Here is a 23,401-nt window from a genome sequence, read left to right on the forward strand (position 1 = left end):
CAATACCCTGTGCTGCATTGGATGAATCCGTGCAGGTATTTTTGCTTTCGAGAATTCCTTGTTTAAAAAGACGGTTACTAACTTGGCTTATCTTTCAGTTCTTTAATCAAGCAAGGGTGTGCCAAATCAATCAAAGATCTGCATAGTTAACAATTTTATATCTAACCAAATTGATGGTATAGAGGACAGCTAGACAAGCTTTGTCTACTTGGTGGAGATGAAAATGTAACCCAAGGACTTGTGAATTGGAATCAAAAGCCTTCTTCACGTTTTTAAAGCTGTTCTTTGCTGTCTATATTAGTGTGTCATGATGTAATCTAATCAGTAAATTTAACCATTCATAAAGTAATTGAGTAGGTAAACATCCAAAACAGTCATAACACATTCAAAACATATTGTTCATGTGATACTGATACACTAAAAAAACAATACCCCAAAAAACCATCGGCAGACTCTAGAAAATTGAATAATCAAAATGACCTCAACATATAAAAACGGTTTCAGAATCAAACATTCAACTACTGACCAAAATGCCAAACCACAGTTAAGCTGCAATGGAAGGCTTAGAAGCAGCAGAGAGCCTGGATCTCTTCTTGGCTAAGCTCTCACTCCTGCGCTCACGCTGCTCCTTCAACCTCTGGGCAAGCAGCTTCTGGTACTCAGCAGCATCAGCCTTGGCCTTTGCAACTCTCTTCTTCTTCTCTGCAATTCTGCCACGCTTCCTCTGCAGGGTCAAAGGAGTCACCAACCTCTGAATTTTGGGAGCCTTACTGACTTTCTTACCTGCATTCCAAGAAAGTGATTGTTATTTCCAACTCAAGTGCAGCTTGTCATAAACTCATATTATGAACAAGAATTCTTCCACCTGCAAACTTAAGCTCAAATGTATCACTTCGTACTCACCGGATTTGGTTGTAAAGGTTCGGCGATAAGTATTAACATACTTCCGAACATCATCCTCCTTAGACAGGTTGAACAACTTCCTGATTTTTGATGCTCTCTTTGGACCCCTCATTCTTGGCTTCTCAGTGTCAGTCAGTCCAGGAAGATCATTTTCACCCTTTTTCACAATAACCAAGTTCAAAACTGAAAGATCCTGACTAACAATGCATCCACGAACTGACTTCCTCCTGCGCTCTCCATTTCTCCTACCATACCCACGGAAGCAGGGAGTACCTGTTCAAAGAATTAGAAAAGCAGAAATTTAATTAACCAAAAAACATTTCTACACAATTAAGAACAAGGAAAAATATTTCAGAGTCCACAGACCTCTGTGAAGCAAAAGACGAACACGTCCAGGAGTGAGAACTCCTTGCTTCATTGGAAAACCCTGTTTATCACAGCCTCCCATGATCTTGAATACATAGCCCTTAAACTCCTGTTGAAGGATAATTAAGGGGTGAGCAAATTGCAGTTATGAAGTCCAGATGCACCAGCAGAAACTTGAGACAGTGAACAAAAAGCTAAAGGTAACTTGGAAACATACCTCACCGAGGGCATCACCACTGACTTCCTGTGAGATCCTCTTGTCAAAAAAGGCTCGACTGCATTTTCAAATGTCAATGTGAGAATACTTTCTTCTTAATACAAAGTAACAACTACCAACTTGCATTGACACAAGAGAGTAAATAGATGCTCACAAATAAGATCAAGCCAAGCTGCTTAAAAGAAACTATTATTTTAACATAATAATCAGCTACAAATTTAACAGATGAGCTATTGTCTTATAAGGTATATTTGACGCACCGATTGGATACAAGTGAACTATATCCAGAAGGCTAATCCACCATAATATTATAAGTTCCACTTCATATCTAAATGAAAAAAGAAAAGACCTACAAATCAAATCCATTTGTTGATTTTGTGTTGCAAGATAAAAGAGAAGACCATCAGATTTTTTTTAATTTCTTTCTCACAGTTGCATAAATTTATGCCTCAAATAGAAGATATCCAAACTTCGTTAGCAAATAATATACATTTTATTTTGCTTCACATAATTGACTTTTCACATTCTATAAATACTCAGCAAAGTTGAATCCCACCCAAACAAAATATAACTGAAACCTGAATATATATATAGACAACATGACCAAAAAGAAGCCATATCCTTCATATGGGTCTTTTCATGGTTAAGACAAGCAGCATTAAATTTAACACTAAATACTGAAATTAAATCAACGAATTCAACTTAAACCCAACTATTTTATCAGACAGAGAGAAGAAAATTACAGTTTCTGGTCATCATCAATTTCCAGCTTTTTTTGGCAACCAGTAGTCGGATTTGCAATGTTGAACTGAGAAAAAGAAAAAAGAAAAAAATCAGCAAAATGAAAAGAATAAACAAACCCCAAAAAAGGATTGAAATCTATTTATATTTCGTTCAAAAAAAAAAAACCTTCATTTCTGTTTGACGGGTCTTCTGAGGAAGAAATGCCGCAGCACTGCTCTTGCTAGCTTTAAGCCTTAAGGTTAGGGTTTCGCTTCTGTTAAAGGGTTTTCATTTGTGGATATTTATATATATAAAAGGGGAATAATTGGGTGCTGCTATTGAACACGGTAACTTTTTCCTGAATCAAATTAGACTCATAAATGTGGACATTTTATGGGTCCTGAATTCTAATTTGGGCTTTGAGTTAATTGGTTAAATGGGCTTACTTGGACCCACTATAATCGCTTTACTCTAATTTAATTTTAAATTTAATTAAAATAATTAAAATTTTGTGGGAAAACGTTGAAATTATGTGCAGGGAAAAAACAAACCAAAAATAAATAAGATTTGAGAATACTTAAATCAATAATTTAAAATAAAAAATTGATAAAAATCAAAGCACAAATTTAAAAAAAACTAAAATCAACCATTAACAATTTAGAGAAAAAATACTAGTAAAAATAGAAATTTGAAAATTTATAACCTCCATGGGTGGTTTTATCAAATTCTATTTTTCAATTAAAAAAATACTTTATAAAAACAAAGTGAAGATTATATTCTAGAAATATGTTTGAAATAAAAAAATCTAAATGGTTAATTGTGTAGTTTTATTTTATTAGACCAAGTTTAACAACTTATTTAATGGGGTATGAATGTGAAAACTATAGATTTAGAATATAAATGTGTGTTTAAAAATAATATATAGTAAATAATGAAACGCGTGGTTTGAAATTTTTGAAATTAATTAGACATAACAACACAAGAAATATGTACTATATTAAAATTAAAAATTAGATCAATTTGTAAGTAAAATGAAATTTAAACACATAAATACATCATATTAACAATCTGGAATACACTATGATTGTTATCATGGTGTTGTCACCAATCATGAGTTATCTTGAGTTGATTTATAATACTAACTCAATTAACAAAATTATTAATGCTAGAAATTTTACAACATGCATATGCGTCATAAACCATATATTTAAAACACAAATGTATGTTTGAAAATAATATATAATAAATAATGAAACATATAGTTTAAAATTAATTAATAATAACTCATAAAATATATATATATGACATTAAAATAAATAAAATTAGATTAAGTTGTGATTAAAATAAAATTTAAATACATTAAATTAAAAATATTGAATAAATACAATTATTTATGAGAAGATACATCTCACGAAGAAGGAATACTTAAAAAAGAAAGTTCTTGAGTGAGTTATTTTCATAATTTGATTTCAATTATTCTTTAATTAATAAAATTATTTATTTAAATTCATTTATGAAATATGCCAATATTAATTTAGTTTTTAAATTTTAATATATATAATTTGTGTACATTAAAATAAAACGTATAAAAAATTAAATGAAATTTTAGTTGAGTAGTAAATATTAATTTAATTAGTATGAGTTTTTATTAATTTTATTAAAATAAAAATACAAAATTACCTCAAATAATATAACTTGTTTTAATTATATTTTTGTAATTTCTCTAACCGAATTGATGTTTGGTTAGCTCGTAACACCAACTAAATCATGGAGTTAAATAGAAATATAAATTAGTAAAATGACACATATCCTTAAAATATATATATTAGTAATAGAATTTTTAATCGAGTAGGTGTGATGAGTTAACTAAACACTAACTCAATAGAAAAATTACAAAATGACTTTCTAAATTTAAAATAAGTTATATAATTCGAGGATACTTTAATGAGATTTGAATCAATGTCAATTACATTGAAAAACTTTAAATTTATCAATCAACCAAAACTTAATTTTAATTTATTTTTATATTTTCTAATTTTAATTTTAATTTTATTATACACGTTTTAATTGTATATATTACCAACAAGTATTTGTGTAATGATAAGTCACATTACAGTTTTATAAGAAACACATAATTAAAGAAAAATAATTTTAAAAAAAAGAACAAACAAATTGAAAATCATATACAAACTTCATTTTATTTTTCTCCTTGATCTAAAGGTTGTTCCTTTTTGGGAATATTTTTTCTCCTTATAAGATCACCAAACCTTCTTAACAAAGCTTTCTTCTTTCTCGTGCTCCTATCACCTTCTTCATCAAAATGGCTTGTATCAATTCCCTCAAACTCCTCGCCATTCATTCCTTCATCATCCGTCAACACAGAAGATGACTTTTTCCTCTGATGGGTTCCAACACTTGGTGTTGAACCAGCGGCAGGAGCAGACTTTGGGGTTTCAGCCACATCAAAAATGGATCCTTTAAGTGGATCATCAGAGTAATCCGAACTCGAATCTTCATCACTTGCTCTCACTGGGAATGTCAAGCTCAAAGGACCACTACTGCGTTCATGATAACGCTTTACTTTCTTACTATGATCCTTTTCTGCAGAACTAGTATTGACTGGTTTTTGTTTCGTGGCTTGTTCATGATGATCCTCAGTTTCCCAATTTGCTTCACAAAACAATAGTTTCAAATCCCTAATGTTTTCAACTGCTGCTGCTTCATTGATCTTAAGACTTTCATTCTCTTGTGAAAGGATATTCAAAGCTTCTTCTTTTTTAGCAATGGTGTCTTTGAGTTGGGAATTCTCTTCCCTGGCAATATTAGCTGCTTCTTTTGCTACACTAGCTTCATTTATAGCTTGTTTCATTATATCCCGTAGTTTCTGATTCTCTTCCTTGGCTATTTTATACATGTTTTTAGATTCCTCGAGTGCTTCAAGCAATGCTTTGTTCTCTTCGTGAGCCGCATTCCTTTCATCTTCGGCTTTTCGAATACATTCAACGAATCCCTTCTCTTTTCCATTCCATCCTAAAAGGGTTTCTTCAGCTTCAAGTCTCAATCTCTCTGAGGTATTGTTGAATCTATCAGCTGCTTCCTTTGCTTCCATGTATTGTTCTTCAACTTTCTTCAGTTGCAGCTTCAAGTTTTTGACTTCCTCTTTCGATTTCTCGAGCTCTTGGATCGTTAAACAATGCTTCTCTTTTGTTTCGTTTGCTTCAGATTTCACTTCCTTCAATGCTAAGGCTAAATCATCCATGGCCTTTTGGTTGTTTTCTTCAGCTTCAATGGTGGATCTTAGTTGACTCTTTAACGACTTCACTTCTTCAGCTAATTTCTTTGCTTTCAATGACGAAGCTCGTTCATCTTCAAGAGCACGAGCTGAGTTAGCTTTAGTCAATTGAAGCTCAAATTCATGTCTGTCTAAATGATCATCCCCCACTGAACTCTGTGATGCAACCTCTGATGAACCTTCAGATTTATCCAGATTTTCCAACAAAAGCTTGATTTCTTGCTTGGATCTTTCTAAAGAAATCTGGGTTTGTTTATGTTCTTTTGATTGAGCAACGAACGAATCATGCATCTTCTTCTCCGATTCTTTCCTTCTCTCAATCTCTTCCTCTAATTCCTGGATTCTCTTCTTCCCTTGAGACAACAAATTCATGGCTTCGGACTCGAATAATCTTGATTTTACCAACTCTTGTTTTAGTTTACGAAACGACGCTTCTTTTTCAGCCAATTTCACTTCCAATTCTTTAGCTTTCCCAAGTTCAGTTTTCAAGGATTGGATGTACCTTTCCTTGTTCTTAAGTTCTGTATGAATGTCTGCAACTTTCCCAGACGCCATTGATGTATACCTTTGATTGACATCTTCACTTAACTTCATCCCAATTTCATTTTCATACCCACTCATTGATTCCTCCATTTCTGATCATTAAAAAAAACAAACATGAAAAGTTTCAGACATCGATGATTATTGAAAAAAAAAACATACTAACATGATAACATTGGTATACCTTTGATTGACATGAAAATGTTGATGTTGAAGTGTTCTTTTTTTTTTTTTTATTTGTTGGAAGGAAGGGGTTGTTCTTTTTGAAAAAGCACCATTGGGGGGCAACGATTCTAAAAATAAACAAGATTTGGTGATTGAGATTATACTGACTCCATTGTTTTCTAATAACAGATACAAGTGAAAACAAACCAGTTTAAACAATGTTGAAATGTTTTAAAATTGGTTAAATTTAATCTATGATGAACAAGAAAAATCCTATTGGAGAAAAACAAGGGGACCAAAATCTAAAAGGATAAAATTGGTTAAATAAAATGTTCCAAATCTAGAGGGAAAGAAAATGGGTGGTTCTGTAAGAAAATCCGAAGTTGGTGGGGGATAATCAGTTAAAACCAATGCTAAGAATGTTGGAGTAATAACACACGTAAAATATCCTTCTCATAAGAGTGATCGAATCTTTGTCGCAACATAAAGTTGTAACAATCAAACAAGGTGGTTCAAAATGTTTAAATTAATGGTTTAGAAAATTGGTGGGTTAGGCCTTATTAGCCAGCCGGCTGAGATGGGTCTCCCAAGATTGCTTTAGTAGTTTGGAAAAAGTATAGAATGAATGTTATACGGTGAGTTTGATAGAGTTTTCAAAGTGTTATTGGTGATTAGTGGAGAGGGTATGTATAACTTTTGAAGTGGATCCTTTTACATTATTTTGACTGGCTAATGCTTAAATTCTACCCTTAGTCCATGTACTTTAAGAAAGTTGTGGATTTAGTCCTTACACTTTAATTTGATTAATGTTAATTCTTTTACTTTTAGTCTTGAGAGTATCATTTATATCTGTTTGGTTAAATTCAATTACTAGCCTTGTACTATAAGTACTGTAAATTTGATCCACATTCTCCAATTGGATCATTTTAAGTTCTTATACTTTTCGATTTTTGAAAGTTTAGGCTTGATATAAAATGACAACAGTTAATCCATTAACCAAGTTTTTAATAAGTGTTATGTGGAAATAACAAGTTGACATGACATTATACATATAATAATATGTTTAGTGCATCAAGTTTTGGAAATAGTGTAACTTAACTTAGTGAAATTAAAAATATTGTATGGTAAGGACCAAAATTTTAATAATTGAAAAGTACAAGGACTAAGAATGACCAAATTAAAGTAGAAAGATTAAATTTACAACTTTTGTAAAATATAAGGACTAATAATAAAATTGAACCTTGGCTAAAGAGAACACATAATTGAGTCATGGTATATGTATGAAACCCCGAAGTGTGTTTGATGTGATTTGAAGTGTTAACCACAAGCTGGACATTGCAAAAAGACGTAGTTTGTGTATGATGATCACGGGGCGTCTAGTGAGCCCCTCGACTACAAGTAGAGCGAGCTTCTCCCTCTTCGCTTCTCTTGGTCAAAGTAGTTGATTTGAACTAAGTGGTCACATGTAACACTATCTATTCCAATTGCTCCGTTCTTTCATCATTCATCTTTAACATGATTTACAACTAAAACCATAATCTCATTTTCTTTTCAACTTTCTACCATATACAACAGATTGAAGGAATAGGAATTAAACAAAGCTATGACAAATAGAGTGAACAGATCTTTAATTTTTACTGATGTCCTTCAAGCAAATGCAGTGGATACTGGCTTTCGTGTTCTCAGTTGCATGGAGGTATATCATTCAGTTAGTCCCATCTCTTCCGATGATTCCGCACAGGTATGCAAGAGATACCCATTAATCCCTACCAATTCCATCCCTGCGAAGATAAGGTAAAATGCAACAAATGAAGCCAGAATCCAATGGAAGAACCAGCCACCAGCACCACCTGCCAGATCATAATCCACCCTACCTAATCTAGATGATAATAACTAATTGTCCAGAGTTATGAGCCAATGCAATTGAAGGCCAAACATAGCTACTTTAAAACAGGTGTTCCTTCATTGATCAGACAATTTTTAAGACATTGGTCACAGTCACTCACAGGTAAGAAACAACTAAGGTGGAACACACTCGCACTATCTTTTAGCATGAATTCCACCATAAAATCCGCTCCCTATCTGATAATATGCAAAGAAGAACTATGCCAACATAGTATCTAAGTATATGAGTAGAAGGCTGAAGATCAATTTCTTCCCTGTCACCAAATTTGTGGCATAAGCCGAAATAATCAGTAACTGCCACCACTGCTGTCAGTCACAAACAGAGCAGCCAAGGAGTTGATAGCAGATAAGTAGAACAACAACAGGCTATGTTCACAACTTGTTTTCACAAGTTCCTACCAACAGTTATGACTTCCCTGTTTCTCCTGAAATTCTATGACTAGAGAGACAGTGAAATGTGTTTTCCCCCCTTGGCATAAGATATCCTTGTTGGTTTGTAACCAAATGAATGCACATTTTCTATCTGGAATCACAACTCACATTGAGATATATGTCAATCAAAACTACTCCACAACAAATCAATTTCTGCGATATTAACCAGTGCTTTCATTTGTAAGCTAATACTCTTAATCTCTAAATGAATCTTATTGGTGTCCGGATGAGAGATATCCCCTCCAAGGAAGTGGTGCACCTTATTACCAATCTCCATCCAACTATATGCACATTGCTTTTTCACTCCTTGCTCTTTCATCTGTAGCCTCACTCTTGTGACTTCATCCCACATGCCAGCCGCAGCATATATATTAGACAAAACAACATAAGCGCCAGAATGATGTGGATTCCATTCCACAATTTTCTTAGCTGCTAATTCCCCTAATTCTACATTCAAGTAAACACTGCAGGCAGCTAAAAGAGCACCCCAGACTCCAGCATCAGCTTCAAAAGGCATCAATCGTATTATTTTTGATGCCTTTTCCAGCTGACCTGCTCGACTCAGTATATCAACCAAGCAAGAATAGTGTTCAGGTCCAGGAAAAATCCCATATTCTTTTACCATTAGGTCAAAGAAGTCCATACTTTCATTTACTTTCCTTGCATGACCACAAGCTGATAATAAACTAAGAAAAGTTACCCCATCTGGTTTAACACCAACCACTTCCATCTGGTTGAAGAAATCAACAGCCTTTTCATAGAGACCGTGCTGCGCAAATGCAGAAATGATTGTATTCCATGAAACAAGGCATGCTCCATTCATTTGTCTAAAAGCTTGCTCAGCATCAAGAATGCTACCACATTTACTATACATAGTAATCAAGGAATGACACAAAGAAACATCTGATTCAAAGCCATATTTTATAACAAGCACGTGCATTTGCCTGCCTTCCTTAACTGATGCAAGACCAGAACAAGCAGTGAAAACAGAAACAAGGGTGAAAATATCCGGTTGGATAGCCAGCTTAACCATTTCTGAACACAACTTAAGTGCTTCCTCTCCTATCCCATTTAGTGTAAAACCTGCACCATATATTACAATCACCTTAGCCTTCAAACTTTTGAAAAAAAAAAAAAGTAATCTCCCTTCTAAAACATGAAAGGATCTTTAGCTTTTCAATATCTAAAGCAATATTTCCAAAGTCAACAACCACGACACTTTTTTGTATCAGATGTTTGCAAAGCCATTGTAAACTATATTCTGCATCAACTAGTACATACTAAGCATTTTTTCCCTCAAGAAATGAAAGGAACACAGTGCAGCTACTATACATCTTCTGATTCGGATCAAAGTACGATTACTACAATTTTATTCCAATTTTGTCATTATATGATCATCAAAAATAGCAAAACAGACACTCTATTGTAGATAAAGAAGCAAACAGACCTGTTATCATTGCATTCCAACAGGGTAGATCTTTGCACCAAATTCCATCAAACAAGGTCCTAGCATCCTCCACCTTTCCATCCTTAAAATACCCAGTTATCATAGCCGTCATAGCAACAACATTCTTATTGGGCATCCGCTCATACAACTCCTTGGCTTCATCAAACCTGCCATTATCAACATACCCACTAATCATCACCGTCCAAGAAACAACATTTCTATACGGCATCTCATCAAACAAAGCCCTCGCCTTCTCAAATTCCCCTACCTTCATATACCCATCCATCATTGCTGTATAAGAAATCACATTCTTTCTAGGCATTTCTTGGAAAAGCATTTCAGCTTCTTTCACTCTATCACATCTTATAAACCCTGACATCATCGCATTGTACGACTCGGTATTCCTCTCAGGCATTGCTTTAAAATACTGGAAAGCTTCATCTAAGTATCCATTTTCGACACAACCGGCGATCATGGAGTTCCAGGAGAGTATATTTCTATCAGGCATTGAAATAAAAAGTTTCTTCGATTCCTGAAGAAACCCATTCTGCCAGTAGCCGGTAATGATAGAGTTCCAGGAGACGACGTCGGGAGTTGGCATATTATCGAACAGTTGGCGGGCAGCTTTAATGTTACCGGCCCGTGAAAGCTCCCGGATCCTAACGTTGCAATCATAGACACGGGGAGCAGAGAAGGAGTGGTACTTAGCTGCGTAAAGAAGAGCTTTGAAAGCGAAAGGAATTTGAAATATGGGGAGAAGAGAGGGAGAGATTATGGGTGTGGATTGGAGGGAAAAGCGAAGGAGCATGACAGCAAAATACTGAATTATTATTACATGAGAAGAAATAGAAATTGGAATTTTGAGTGGGGCGAGTTTTTGTGCAAGAAAGATGGGTTTAATTTAACAATTTAATAAAAGAAAAATGTTTATATAAAAAACTATTAAACATGAAATACAAATGTATACTTTAAAAAAATATGAAGATGACATTAGTTGGCTGGGACTCCATGAGTCAACCTCAGTCTCTCTTGGTGGTCTTGGACTTCGGTATATGAGAGATCAAGATATCTTGTTCTTTTATGAAGATCGGGTGAATTTGGTATCTAAGGACCGTACCTTACGGGTACAAGTCCTTTGAGCGAAGTATGATTTGAAAGAACAATTACCGGATAGCATTGTTAGAAGTAAATGCTTACATTTTTGAAGGGCCCTTTCTAAGCTATGACCCTTATTTCGAGAGAATTTACCTTGGTCAATAGGAAATGATAATAACATTTGTAGTTGGAAATATTTATGGGTTCCGACAGCAGGTCCTTTGATAATGCAAATACATGCTCCTGATAATCTTAATTCGGATTGCCCTCTTAGTGAAATGGTTACACCGGATGGAAGTTGGAATCTTGACCTTTTTTGCATATGGTTGTCAAAGGATGTGGTTAGGGAAATAGTAAGTATTCCTCCTCCTCACCCTTCTTCAGGATCGGATAAGGTTATTGGACACGTACAGCATAAAGGTCCTTTTCTGGTCAAAGTGCCCTTTGGTCTTTAAAGGAAAACTCTTGAAATTCTAGAGATGACTTATGGAAGAACACATGGAAATATTAAGGGTCGCTGAGAGTCAAAAGTTTCCTTTGGTTAGTTTCTAAGCAAAGGCTACTTACTAACGCGAAGCATACTCGATGGGGAATTGGGTATAACAGCTCTTGCTTGTTATGCGAACATGAAACAGAGGATACTATTCATGTGTTTCGGATTGTTCGGCAGCGAAAAAAGTGTGGATGCATATTGCCCCACTTGATCAACAACACAATTTTTTTCTCTAGGACTCTATAGTATTGCTTAAATTCTAACATTATTTGTTCCACAAGGTTTCCTAGATGAGGAATAATCTAGTCTTGTCTTTTTGGACTAATTGCTTGTTGCATATGGAAGAATAAGAATTTGCTTATCTTCCAAGAACAGTCTTAAAATTGTTAAAATTTCCTATAGTTAGACACAGCAGTATGAGTTAAGCCATAATGGATATGAACAAATGAACATACTTTTGATACTCGAGCACCCTTGCTAGGTAAGTAGGTACACTTATTCACTGATGGTGCAGTGGATAGAGGTTCTGTACGTGCTTCTAATGGTGGAGTGTTGTGTGACTAGAATAGGAATTAGATCTTGGGGTATAATCACTATATGAGAAAATGCACAGTTTTTGAAACTATAACTGTGACAGCCTTAAAACGACCCTAGTCGGAATGTGGTTTCGGGACCACAAAATCGAGGCATAAAAATAATTTGATATTTATTTTGATGCCTATAATATGTGTTAACTCATGTGTGACATTTTGATGCTTTAATTTAGAGTTATAAATGTGAATTTCACTAGAAAGGACCTAGTAGAAAACTTTGAAAGTATGATGGGAAATGTATGATGACTAATTAAAGCATGCATGCAAAACAATGGCCTTGCATGTCAAATACCCTCTTTTACAAGTGATGGCCGGCCATGACAAGGAGTATGGGCTAAACATGTCATGAAACATGTTTTATTGGTGCATTAGGGGGAAACAATAAACAAATAAGCATGGGTAGTAAAGAAAGAAAAAAAAACGTGTGAGTGAAACCCCCCCATTGCCGTACATGGAAGAAAAGAAAAGAAAAAAATTTTGCTCATCCATTTCATTCTCTCTTGACCGAAAATACTAGAGGGGAAGGGAGGAATTTTGCTTCATGCTTGGGTTGGAAGAGGATTAGGAAGAGGTTTGGCTATATTTGCATCAAGATTAAGGTATGTTTGATGTTGTGCCATAAGATTCATGCATGTTTTTGGTTGCTAACTTGATGTTCTTATTAGCCCATGGTTCAAATCTTTATTATATCATGGGGATGGTATTTGGCCAAGGTGGATTTTGAGTTAATGCCATTGCATGTTAAATATGAAGCTTGATGATGATACATGTGATGGTGGATTGAGGACTCTTAGATTTTCTTTGAGCATTTTTGAATGATATACTAAGTTCTTTGTGTAATCGTGACCAAAATTATGGTGTTGCGATGTATTCGGCCATGGTACATCCCCAAGTGTGATTTATGCTCTTTGCATGGAGAGTAAGATTTGTGTTTCGAAATCATGTTCATGTTTAGTTACAATCAACTTGAGATTCGGCTCTAGCATACATATATGTATATATGTTTGAGCATGATGTATTGGTATGACGTATATACTATCTTAAGGTATATACTTATTTATGATGATGTTTTGGTTATGAAGGAAATGATAGATGTGTATTGAGTTACAATATGGAAAGGTATTAGTTAGTAATGTATGCTGTTTTTGTGTGGTAATAAGTGCATAAATGGTCTCAACATGGACAAGTATATTCGGCCACGTGAAGGGAAATTGGTGAGCATGTATTCGGTTAGAGGCAACCATATTGAAGCCTTATCTTGGCTTAGATTGTTGACTAAATGGGTAATAAGTGAGGATGGTTGCCGAATATACAAACATACATATGCATGTGTAATTGAATTATGAATGTTTAGCAAGATAGTTAAACTAGTTGATTTATTGATTAAGCTCAAGGAGTTAAAGAAGGAGAATCAAGCAAGGAAAGGCGAAGGTCATCGAGTAGCCGACTTGGACTATTTTACCCAACACAAGGTAAGTCATTAAGCATATATTTGATATTGCTTAAATGATTGTAATATCTATGCAATTGTGTTTAATGAGATGAAATATATACAAATGTATGTGTATGAAAAGATGATAATGTTGAACGTAAAAGAGATAGTGAAATGTGTAGGAAGTTTGCTTCGGCACTAAGTGTGCGAGAAATAGATGTGTACGGTGACAAGATTGGCACTGAGTGTGCGAGCTTGTAATGTACGGCACTAAGTGTGCGAGTTTGGACTATATGGCACTATGTGTGCGGGCTTGAATCATATGGCACTAAGTGTGCGTGATTGAGTATTAAGCACTATGTGCGCGAACTCTACACATATCTCCGATTGAACATTTATATGGAGGCGTGACTTTATCGAGATGAGTATGGACAGCGGAAAGAGTAAGTACCTTGAGTTCATGGCTAATAGATGCTATGTTTATGCTCGGGGTGGAGTTGGTAAGATTTAAATCTATGTGATGATTTCAATTGCATTCCGTAAATAAGGTATCGTGGAATAGATGAAAGTTCATTTGATTGCATGATTGTTGCGGAAATGAAATGATGTATGGAAATTGCTTCAAATATCCTATTGAACAGTATATGAAATGTAAATGTATGACTTGGTATGAGATTGATCCGAAGATCTAAGGAACTATGGTATAGTTCGGTATGGCTGGAACATTTGGCCTTGTTTCATTATTTCATTTTATGATAATTGTATTAATGGATGGTTGTGGAATGCTTATGACTTACCGAGTTATAAACTCACTCGGTGTTTTCTTGTCACCCATTTTAGGTTCCTTGGGCTCGTCTCCTTTTGGTGTTCAGAATCACAACGAAGTCATCACACCAGCGAGCAATCTTTGGTATTATCTTCTTAGTCGACTTAGGAGAACATTTGGCATGTATGAGCTATTTTGTTTTGTTAAATTTTGGGTTGTAAACTTTAAGCCATGTGAAAATGGTCTATGTGGTCGTTTGAGTGGGATGCTAGAATCTATAGCCACGAGTCTTAGAAACCTTAATTTTGATAAGGTGGCCATAATTTGTGTCACGTATGATGGATGAGTAGTAAGACTAAGGAAGGATTCATGAAATTGGCATAGTCTACTGCAGTAACTGTTGCGGACAGCAGCAGTGATATGAGATCGAAAAATCACTAAAAATAGTAGAAGTGGAATTAATAGCTAAAAAAATTACGTACTCGAAGCTTGATGGGTCTATTTTCATATGGATGAAACAAAACGACCATATGAGCTGTATTTTAAGAGATATTAAAGTTCTCGTGAAACAGGGCCAGAACGGTTTCTGGATCCCCTTTTCCGACTTTGGAAAATCATTGTAAATTAACCAGAGATAATTTGGAGTCATGCCATATGTAGATTCCTCTCTGAGTCTAGTTTCTATAGAAACAAACGGCATCAGTATTGAAGCCCTGTACAGGGAGATATCCAATTCGTAACGCACAAAGGTCAGTGTAGTCGATCCCTGCAACAGGGGAGACTTTAACTAATAAACTGTACTAATTGGCTCGACAAAAAATTCTAGAAAAAAATCTGTAGATGGACATATGAGTCTAGTTTCAGGGAAAAATTACGAAACTGATTTTCGAGTTGTAAAACTCAAGATATGATTTTTGAAGCGACTAGTACACAGATTGGCAGCTTGTCTAGGAAATTCTCAATAAGTGGTTTGAAGTCTGTTAACACCTCGTGTTCGACTCCGGCGACGGTCTCGGGTTCGGGGTGTTACAATAACTATGGGATATTTTAGATGGTATACTTATTTTGCTTAGCAAAGGTTTTTAAAAAGTTAGGATTTAGACTGAAAATCTAGAGGTGGCCAGAGCATTACAAGATAGTGTGACGGTGGATTCAGGAATCACGGTGCTCAGGAGGGTCCAACGGATTACGAAAATTGAAGGACAATGGTGGATTAGGTATGTTCCTAGGGAGGTTAATCTAATTGCTGACTGGTTGGCTAAGTTGAGTTTAGGATGGAAGACAGGCTTACAGGTTTATGATGACGCCTTTAATGAAGTCTTAAAAATTTTCCAACAAGATAAAGCTAGTAGAGCTTTCGAACAATTTAATTTGATGTAACCCGATTGCTTGTTTATCACCAAAAAATATATAATCTTCCAAAAATATTAGTACGGGAAAATTTAAACTAATTTGAGCTAACCATTTACAAATATAGAAAATTTTAAATAGAATATGAGGTTGGTATTATGGATTAGACCTATTTTGAACGATTATGTATACTATCAATGGTATGCATAAGTTCTATTTGAACTTGACCTTTCATGTACGCTTGCTAAGAGTACTTTAAAATGTTTCTGATATGACAAGATTACTTACAATTCCCATATAAGTCGAAGACTACTTAGATTTCAATAAAAACAATGAATTTGAAAATTTTGGATTTTGATTTTATTATAACTTTGAGATGAAACTTATATGATTATTTAAAATTACAAAACATGATTTTTTTTAATAAATAGAACTAAAAGTTTTTAGTAAAAGAAATTAAACAGAAAAATGTGCATCCAATTGAGCTTGTGGTGGCAAAAGGAAGTCTATTAAGCCCTTCCATTAACAAAACTATCATTAACCGGTTTAACCGTTAATGATCGCTAATATGACTAATAAAAGCAATGAAAAGTTACACATGCCATAAGATAAAGATATATATTTAAGAAAAATGATAATTAAAAGAATATGATAATGCACATCTAAAATGAATTTGGACAAATAAACGTTTAAGTTCATTTAAATATGGGCATATATATATATTAAATTTGTTTTAAACATGATTTGTCATATTGCGAAAAAATAGTAAAAATAATAATTATTATGAAAAATCATAAAATCCTTAAAAGAATGAAAAGTAAAATGTGTTTGGATGGTGGGATGAAATATCAACACTAATTTGGAATGTGTTTGGATGGTGGGATGAAATATCAACACTAATTTGGAACTATGTATATTTATTGCACATATATATTTGTGCCACATTTTATTTCAGTCCTGTGATTATTTTGACCTTTTAATAATATTTATAATTTCACAATTTCTTTAGAATTTTAAAAATATTATAACCATTTTATGATTCTAATGAAGTTCCATAATTCTTTAATAATAATACTTTTGTAATTTTAATACTTTTATAATGCGTTCATTGTTTTATAATTTAATAACGTTTTAACTTAAGACAAATGAATGTTGACATTGATATAAACACGTATGTCATACATTTATCTAGATTACTTCTTTTTCCACCAAAGACTCGATCAGTTCCATTTTATTTCTTGGAGCTCATTTAATTCTTTATTTAAAAAAAAAAAACCCTAACTTGTTTTTAATACCAACTATCCACGTTGGGAAGACATTAGGCCTCCCATAAGATAATCAAACTTTTAAAAGAGAGCTTGACATATTTCAATTAATGTAAAATCCATTAAATGTTGGACATTATTTTGCATTTTATAATTCAAAAATTTTCAGTTGGATTTTCATACCACTATTTGATGTTCACATCTAAGCACAAAACATCGTGTGAAATAAAATACTAAAATGCACCAACATTATATATTTATTATTTTTAACCAATCCAAAATGACCATAAGCAAATTAGGGATTTGTGATCGCTGCCACTCAAAAAATAAAAATAAAAAAGCAGCCCACACTCCAAATGGACACATTTTTTATTGTCATTTAGTTCGGTTAATGGCTATTTGATTAATCATTCTCGGAAATTCGTAGCCAATTCACTAAAAGGCCCATGAATTCACGTTACTACCCAAACATACCAAAGATTTTGTACCCTCCACAACATTTTCTTAAGCCAAATCAATAACTGACGCGATTAAACAAGTTTGACTCGCAACAAATAAACAACCCAAGCCACTACTGTGTGGCAAAGCAACTTTCGATTAAGCAAAAACACATTTAAACAGACTATACCAGACATGAGTTATTGTCCATTAACATATCAGACGCCCCACTTCATCATCACATCACATTGAACCTACCACTACCATCATGGCCTAAAAGATGATTAGAAAAAACAAAAAACCAATACATTTGCCTAAAAATAAACAATAGTTTCTTCTTTCTAAGCGACTGATCCACACACTTGGAAATTAAGCACGCTCTCCTCTGATCCTACGAGCCAACTGGATGTCCTTGGGCATAATTGTGACACGCTTGGCATGGATCGCACAAAGGTTGGTGTCTTCAAAAAGACCCACAAGGTATGCTTCTGCAGCTTCCTGGAGAGCTAGAACAGCATGGCTCTGGAAACGCAAATCAGTCTGCAAACAAAGATCATATCAATGATTGTCAACCAAAAGACAATACCATCAATTGCCAAGGAATTGACACAATAATAGAGATATTCCGTACCTTGAAGTCCTGGGCAATTTCACGAACAAGCCTCTGGAAAGGCAATTTCCTGATAAGAAGCTCAGTACTCTTCTGGTACTTTCGAATTTCACTGTAAAAATGAATTACAATATGTTAAAAAACCCATAAAACGAAACACCCACACTCATAAGAACAAGAACAATGTTTAGAAAATATGAAAGAATACCGAAGAGCAACAGTTCCAGGACGGTAGCGATGAGGCTTCTTCACACCACCGGTGGTTGGGGCAGATTTACGGGCAGCCTGTTATACAACAGAGATATATCAGAAGTTAATTACAGAACAAGAAAGCTCAAATTTGGTAAACCGTATAATGTTTTGAATGCAATACAATGAATCACCTTGGTAGCAAGTTGCTTCCTTGGAGCCTTCCCACCAGTCGACTTACGGGCTGTCTGCTTGGTACGGGCCATCTCTGCAAAGATATGAATAATTTCAGAAGACAATTAAAAAATATAAAACTAGTTACATTTTCTCATTAACTACCAAACATAACACGGAAAAGCCAGATCTTAGATAATTACTGTATAATTCCCAAAAGCCCTAATCTTCAAACTAGAAAACTTCTAAGCCAAAAAAGAAAATCAGAATAGGAATTAAAACAGAAGTCGAAGGTCCTAAATGAACTCAGAACAGAATAAGAGTGCCCTAATTATAAATAAATTCAACCTTACCTCCCCTATTTCCCTAATTCAACTTAAACTACATGAAATACAAAAACAAATTAAAAGAATCAGAATTTACAAACCCTAATTTACTATAAAAATAAACAAATAAATAAAGAGCTAAGAGAGCGAGAGAAGGTTACTAACTCAGAAATCTAAGACAAACGCTTTATTATCTTCTGGTTCAAATGTTCGAAAAGGTAAGCAATTAAGAGGTATTTATAGAAGGTTGGGGGGTTTGTTAATGATGTTGATCCGACGGTTGGGATATACTATCCGTGTGTTTCTTTTGTACGAGATCTGACGGTAAAAACTGTCACAAGTTGTGTTTTCTGAGAGGAGAAGGACGGTTGGGATTAGATTATAGAGGGAAGACACGGATCGTGATGGTTTGATTGCTTGATTCTTATTGGTCGACTAAAATTGCTTTTTAGCACAAATGTTTTTAAGGTTGGATTTACCACAGAAACTTGGATTAATTTAATGTTCAATATAGAAGAATTTGAATTCAAGTATGCTGAAGTGTATTGTCTTTATATTTATGGGATGGGAGGGTTTTAGATAATTTTAAATATTGTGTAAAAAAACAGATATGATCATAATTTATAATGAGATTATTAAAAATATACATAGCAATTTTGATTTGGATTAACATTTACTTATAAATAGGTGAATGCATGGGTTAAATTATGAAAGTTGTTGTAATTTGGTATTAGTCCTTAATAGACTTAAGAAAGAATTTTGAGTAGTTTGAACTTAGATTTTATTATAATTTTGATAGTAAAATTATAAGATTATTTAAATTTATAAAAATCATAATTTTTTTGGCAAAAGGGATTAAAAACTCTTAATGAAAATTAATAAATCAATTTACATCTTAAAAAAATATATGCACAGAATTGAAGTCCCAAAAGCAAAATTAAAAAAAATAAAAATAAAACTCTTTCATTACCAAAATTTTTGTTTAAAAGAGGGAGAAATAGACATCAAAGCTCCTTTTGATGTAACATATAAATTTGTTTCGCTTCATTCCAAACACAATTCAAATATATATTAACAAAATGGTAAAAATTATAATAATTAATAGTAAAAATAAAATTTAAAAATTATTTTTAAAAAGAGTAAGAAGTGTTTTGAAGAAAATTTTATTTGTCCTTAATAACATGTGATATTTTGGCTTATAATTGACTATTTTGACAAATCTTTTCATAGTTAACAATATTTATGATCTTTAATCATTTTTAACATTCTTTATAATTTTATACAAGATTTTAAATATATTACAATATTTTCAATTAGGTCAAATAAATATAAACAGATAAATAATCAACTTGAGCCTTGATTTTTGGGCAAATTTTTTTTGTTAAGATATTAACTAATTAATTATATAGAAATACTCGGAAAAGAAAAACATCCTCTATCTTGTCTAATTTTAGAAAGGTTAGAAACGACATAGGAAGGGTATCAAAAATCTACAAATCCTTTTTCTAATTAAAATTAGTTTGACTAAACAGTCTGTAGATTGATTTACTCTCTAGGAATATAATAAAGCAAGAGCCACCGTTTTTCTTGTGCCAAAATATTTTGTATACATCTAATCAAAGTTGAATTTGACGCGTTAGACTATTAGAAACGCTTCTTTAATTAGCTTTAACAACCTCCAAACTATAAGATTTGATTATTCCATTATCAAAGGCCTCATGGCCTCTACATTAGGTTAGCTTGAGACTATCCAAGATACCCTAAAGTTCGGCATCAATTACTAAACACTTTTCTAAATAACAGTTATAGCCAAGACACCCATTCCCATTCTCATCACAAATTACTCCCCCGAGAACTACATTACCTAATTAATTTCCTTCCAAGGCTCATTGCGCTAAATTTGTTTTAGAAATAATGACCTATTCACGTTACAATTTAATAAAAAAAATTTAATTAACCATTTAATTACTCGTTTCTTTAATTTTAGAAGTTAAGTTTTTTATCAAAACATCTTAAAATGACTGAAATTTTTAACACTCTGAATCTCAACATTTGAAATTAATTAATTTTTAATATTTTGAAATATTATTTATTTTACAATTTTTAAAATAATTCTAAGAATTTTCAATATTTTAAAAATAACTAGTTGTTGATGTTATAGTTTCAACTTTAATTTTCGAATAATTTGAAAAAGATACAAATATAAATATTTAAAAATAAATAAATTAATTTGAAAGCTAAAATGATTTTTTTCCAAAGTTGGCCTAAATAAGTAATTATACATTTTTCTAATATCTCAAATTATTAAATAAGAAGTATCTTAGGTAAATATAGAATCAAATTCAAATTCTTGGAACCAAAAATTTCACCTTAAATGCCACTTGTAAGCACAAAACATCTTGAGCCTCTTAACAAAAGCACCAATATCATTTCTTTATTTTACGCTGACCACAGTAATAAGATACGCTGAAAAACACGCGTCCCACTTTTCCCATGGACACATTTTCATTACCGACCTGGTTCAATCGCTCTTTCCGGCAGGTTTACAAATTTAAGCCCATAAATTTAAACATGCCCCCTCCAAAATATTCTCTTCACGGGCTGATTCCACAACACGACTAAACAAGATTTGCTTTTCAATATATGAATAAATATTCGAAGTCACTAGTTTTGATCAGGAAGCACATTTAAACAAACTATACCAGACATGAGTTCTTAACCATTAAAATATCAGACATCACACTCTCCACCATAACCCCATTTCATCATAACATTGAACCTCAGCACTAAGATAAACCTATCTTTTAATATTGGCCTAAAAGAGGAATAAAATTAAACATAAAAAAAAATAGTACAATACATCTGCTTAACAACAAACAATAGTTTCTCCATTCTAAGTAAGTGATCAACACACTTGGAAATTAAGCACGCTCGCCCCTGATCCTACGAGCCAACTGGATGTCCTTGGGCATTATAGTAACACGCTTGGCGTGGATCGCACACAGGTTGGTGTCTTCAAAGAGACCCACAAGGTATGCTTCTGCAGCTTCCTGAAGAGCAAGAACGGCATGGCTCTGGAAACGCAAATCAGTCTGCAAACAAAGATCATATCAATGATTGTCAACCAAAAGACAATACCATCAATTGCCAAGGAATTGACACAATAATAGAGATATTCCGTACCTTGAAGTCCTGGGCAATTTCACGAACAAGCCTCTGGAAAGGCAATTTCCTGATAAGAAGCTCAGTACTCTTCTGGTACTTTCGAATTTCACTGTAAAAATGAATTACAATATGTTAAAAACCCATAAAACGAAACACCCACACTCATAAGAACAAGAACAATGTTTAGAAAATATGAAAGAATACCGAAGAGCAACAGTTCCAGGACGGTAGCGATGAGGCTTCTTCACACCACCGGTGGTTGGGGCAGATTTACGGGCAGCCTGTTATACAACAGAGATATTTCAGAAGTTAATTACAGAACAAGAAAGCTCAAATTTGGTAAACCGTATAATGTTTTGAATGCAATACAATGAATCACCTTGGTAGCAAGTTGCTTCCTTGGAGCCTTCCCACCAGTCGACTTACGCGCAGTTTGCTTGGTACGGGCCATCTCTGCAAAGATATGAATAATTTCAGAAGACAATTAAAAAATATAAAACTAGTTACATTTTCTCATGAACTACCAAACATAACACAGAAAAGCCAGATCTTAGATAATTACTGTATAATTCCCAAAAGCCCTAATTTTCAAACTAGAAAACTTCTAAGCCAAAAAAGAAAATCAGAATAATAATTAAAACAGAAGTCGAAGGTCCTAAATGAACTCAGAACAGAATAAGAGTGCCCTAATTATAAATAAATTCAACCTTACCTCCCCTATTTCCCTAATTCAACTTACACAACATGAAGTACAAAAACAAAATAGAAGAATCAGAATTCACAAACCCTAATTTATTATAAAAATAAACAAATAAATAAAAGCTAAGAGAGCGAGAGAAGGTGACTAACTCTGAGATCTAAGACAAACGCTTTGTTATCTTCTGGATCAAACGTTCGAAAAGTGATGCAATTGAGAGCTATTTGTAGAAGGTTGCGGGGGTTGTTAATGAAGTTGATCTAACGGTTAGTATTTACTATCCGTGTGTTTCTTTTGTATGAAATCTGACGGTAAAAACTGCCACAAGTTGTGTTTTCTGAGAGGAGAAGGACGGTTGGGATTAGATTATAGAGGGAAGACACGGATCGTGATGGTTGAGTGCTTGATTCTTATTGGTCGACGAAAAGTTCTTTTTAGCTCTAATGTTTTATGTTTGGGAAAGGTTACGAAGATGTTATGAGAATTTAACACAAAATTAAAAGTAGAAAATTTTGATTTGTCACTGATGAATTTAGCATTTGCTTAAGAATAGGTCAATGTAATTGTCAAGGATGGGATTCGAATGGTAAAAACTACTTTTTCAGTCCATCTCAATTTCAATAATTAGCAAGTTAGTCATTCTTAAAAAATTAAAATTTCAAAACTTAAAAGAGCATAACAAAGCACATTGAAAATTAAAATGCTCTCAACTTCGCAAATTTTCGGCAATGTTGGGGAGGGTGACACTCACTCCAACGGTGATCGTAACACCCAAAAAGTGAGATTTAAAGAGTCTGTTGTTGACGATGAAAATTCTA

At 33.6% G+C, this 23,401-nt stretch overlaps 5 protein-coding genes across 6 annotated transcripts; all 5 read right to left on the reverse strand.

Moving 5' to 3' along the window:
• Positions 1 to 313: 313 nt before the first annotated feature.
• LOC108461407 (40S ribosomal protein S6-like) lies at positions 314 to 2,564 on the reverse strand. The gene is made up of 6 exons (XM_017761256.2): positions 2,396 to 2,564; positions 2,230 to 2,294; positions 1,487 to 1,544; positions 1,270 to 1,378; positions 904 to 1,176; positions 314 to 783 (listed from the first exon to the last, which is right to left on the reverse strand). The coding sequence occupies exons 1-6, from the start codon at positions 2,399 to 2,401 to the stop codon at positions 545 to 547; spliced, it is 750 nt and encodes a 249-aa protein (XP_017616745.1). The 5' UTR covers positions 2,402 to 2,564; the 3' UTR covers positions 314 to 544.
• Positions 2,565 to 4,214: 1,650 nt separating this feature from the next.
• On the reverse strand, positions 4,215 to 6,545 carry LOC108465599 (putative WEB family protein At1g65010, chloroplastic). The gene is made up of 2 exons (XM_017765970.2): positions 6,226 to 6,545; positions 4,215 to 6,136 (listed from the first exon to the last, which is right to left on the reverse strand). The coding sequence occupies exons 1-2, from the start codon at positions 6,236 to 6,238 to the stop codon at positions 4,407 to 4,409; spliced, it is 1,743 nt and encodes a 580-aa protein (XP_017621459.2). The 5' UTR covers positions 6,239 to 6,545; the 3' UTR covers positions 4,215 to 4,406.
• Positions 6,546 to 7,323: 778 nt separating this feature from the next.
• On the reverse strand, positions 7,324 to 11,185 carry LOC108465055 (pentatricopeptide repeat-containing protein At4g02750-like). Its single transcript, XM_017765369.2, has 2 exons — positions 9,991 to 11,185; positions 7,324 to 9,626 (listed from the first exon to the last, which is right to left on the reverse strand). Exons 1-2 carry the CDS (start codon positions 10,796 to 10,798, stop codon positions 8,665 to 8,667), a joined length of 1,770 nt encoding a protein of 589 aa, XP_017620858.1. The 5' UTR covers positions 10,799 to 11,185; the 3' UTR covers positions 7,324 to 8,664.
• A 6,298-nt stretch (positions 11,186 to 17,483) lies between these two features.
• LOC108465899 (histone H3.3) lies at positions 17,484 to 18,963 on the reverse strand. The gene is made up of 5 exons (XM_053023974.1): positions 18,887 to 18,963; positions 18,416 to 18,489; positions 18,241 to 18,317; positions 18,054 to 18,144; positions 17,484 to 17,962 (listed from the first exon to the last, which is right to left on the reverse strand). Exons 2-5 carry the CDS (start codon positions 18,485 to 18,487, stop codon positions 17,792 to 17,794), a joined length of 411 nt encoding a protein of 136 aa, XP_052879934.1. The 5' UTR covers positions 18,488 to 18,489; positions 18,887 to 18,963; the 3' UTR covers positions 17,484 to 17,791.
• Positions 18,964 to 21,389: 2,426 nt separating this feature from the next.
• On the reverse strand, positions 21,390 to 23,046 carry LOC108467150 (histone H3.3). 2 transcript variants are annotated; one of them, XM_053023965.1, is made up of 5 exons: positions 22,736 to 23,046; positions 22,266 to 22,339; positions 22,091 to 22,167; positions 21,905 to 21,995; positions 21,390 to 21,813 (listed from the first exon to the last, which is right to left on the reverse strand). In XM_053023965.1, exons 2-5 carry the CDS (start codon positions 22,335 to 22,337, stop codon positions 21,643 to 21,645), a joined length of 411 nt encoding a protein of 136 aa, XP_052879925.1. In that variant the 5' UTR covers positions 22,338 to 22,339; positions 22,736 to 23,046; the 3' UTR covers positions 21,390 to 21,642. The 2 variants fall into 2 exon arrangements, with proteins under 2 accessions (XP_052879925.1, XP_052879929.1); XM_053023969.1 differs by lacking the exon at positions 22,736 to 23,046 and adding an exon at positions 22,599 to 22,723.
• Positions 23,047 to 23,401: the final 355 nt, after the last annotated feature.

The sequence above is a fragment of the Gossypium arboreum genome, chromosome 2 (genome assembly GCF_025698485.1).
Source record: "Gossypium arboreum isolate Shixiya-1 chromosome 2, ASM2569848v2, whole genome shotgun sequence".
Lineage (NCBI taxonomy): Eukaryota > Viridiplantae > Streptophyta > Magnoliopsida > Malvales > Malvaceae > Gossypium > Gossypium arboreum.

Excerpts from the sequence above, each read along its gene's own strand:
- LOC108465055 (XM_017765369.2), bottom strand. The coding sequence starts at position 10,798 with ATGCTCCTTCGCTTTTCCCTCCAATCCACACCCATAATCTCTCCCTCT. Across the intron at positions 9,627-9,990 it reads TTGGAATGCAATGATAACAG|GTTTTACACTAAATGGGATA; the intron begins GTCTGTTTGCTT and ends TATATGGTGCAG.
- LOC108461407 (XM_017761256.2), bottom strand. Across the intron at positions 1,379-1,486 it reads GTGGTGATGCCCTCGGTGAG|GAGTTTAAGGGCTATGTATT; the intron begins GTATGTTTCCAA and ends ATCCTTCAACAG. Across the intron at positions 1,177-1,269 it reads TCGTCTTTTGCTTCACAGAG|GTACTCCCTGCTTCCGTGGG; the intron begins GTCTGTGGACTC and ends TTCTTTGAACAG.
- LOC108467150 (XM_053023965.1), bottom strand. The coding sequence starts at position 22,337 with ATGGCCCGTACCAAGCAAACTGCGCGTAAGTCGACTGGTGGGAAGGCT. Across the intron at positions 22,168-22,265 it reads GGAAGCAACTTGCTACCAAG|GCTGCCCGTAAATCTGCCCC; the intron begins GTGATTCATTGT and ends GTTGTATAACAG. Across the intron at positions 21,996-22,090 it reads CCTGGAACTGTTGCTCTTCG|TGAAATTCGAAAGTACCAGA; the intron begins GTATTCTTTCAT and ends TCATTTTTACAG.
- LOC108465899 (XM_053023974.1), bottom strand. The coding sequence starts at position 18,487 with ATGGCCCGTACCAAGCAGACAGCCCGTAAGTCGACTGGTGGGAAGGCT. Across the intron at positions 18,145-18,240 it reads CCTGGAACTGTTGCTCTTCG|TGAAATTCGAAAGTACCAGA; the intron begins GTATTCTTTCAT and ends TCATTTTTACAG. Across the intron at positions 17,963-18,053 it reads AAATTGCCCAGGACTTCAAG|ACTGATTTGCGTTTCCAGAG; the intron begins GTACGGAATATC and ends CTTTGTTTGCAG.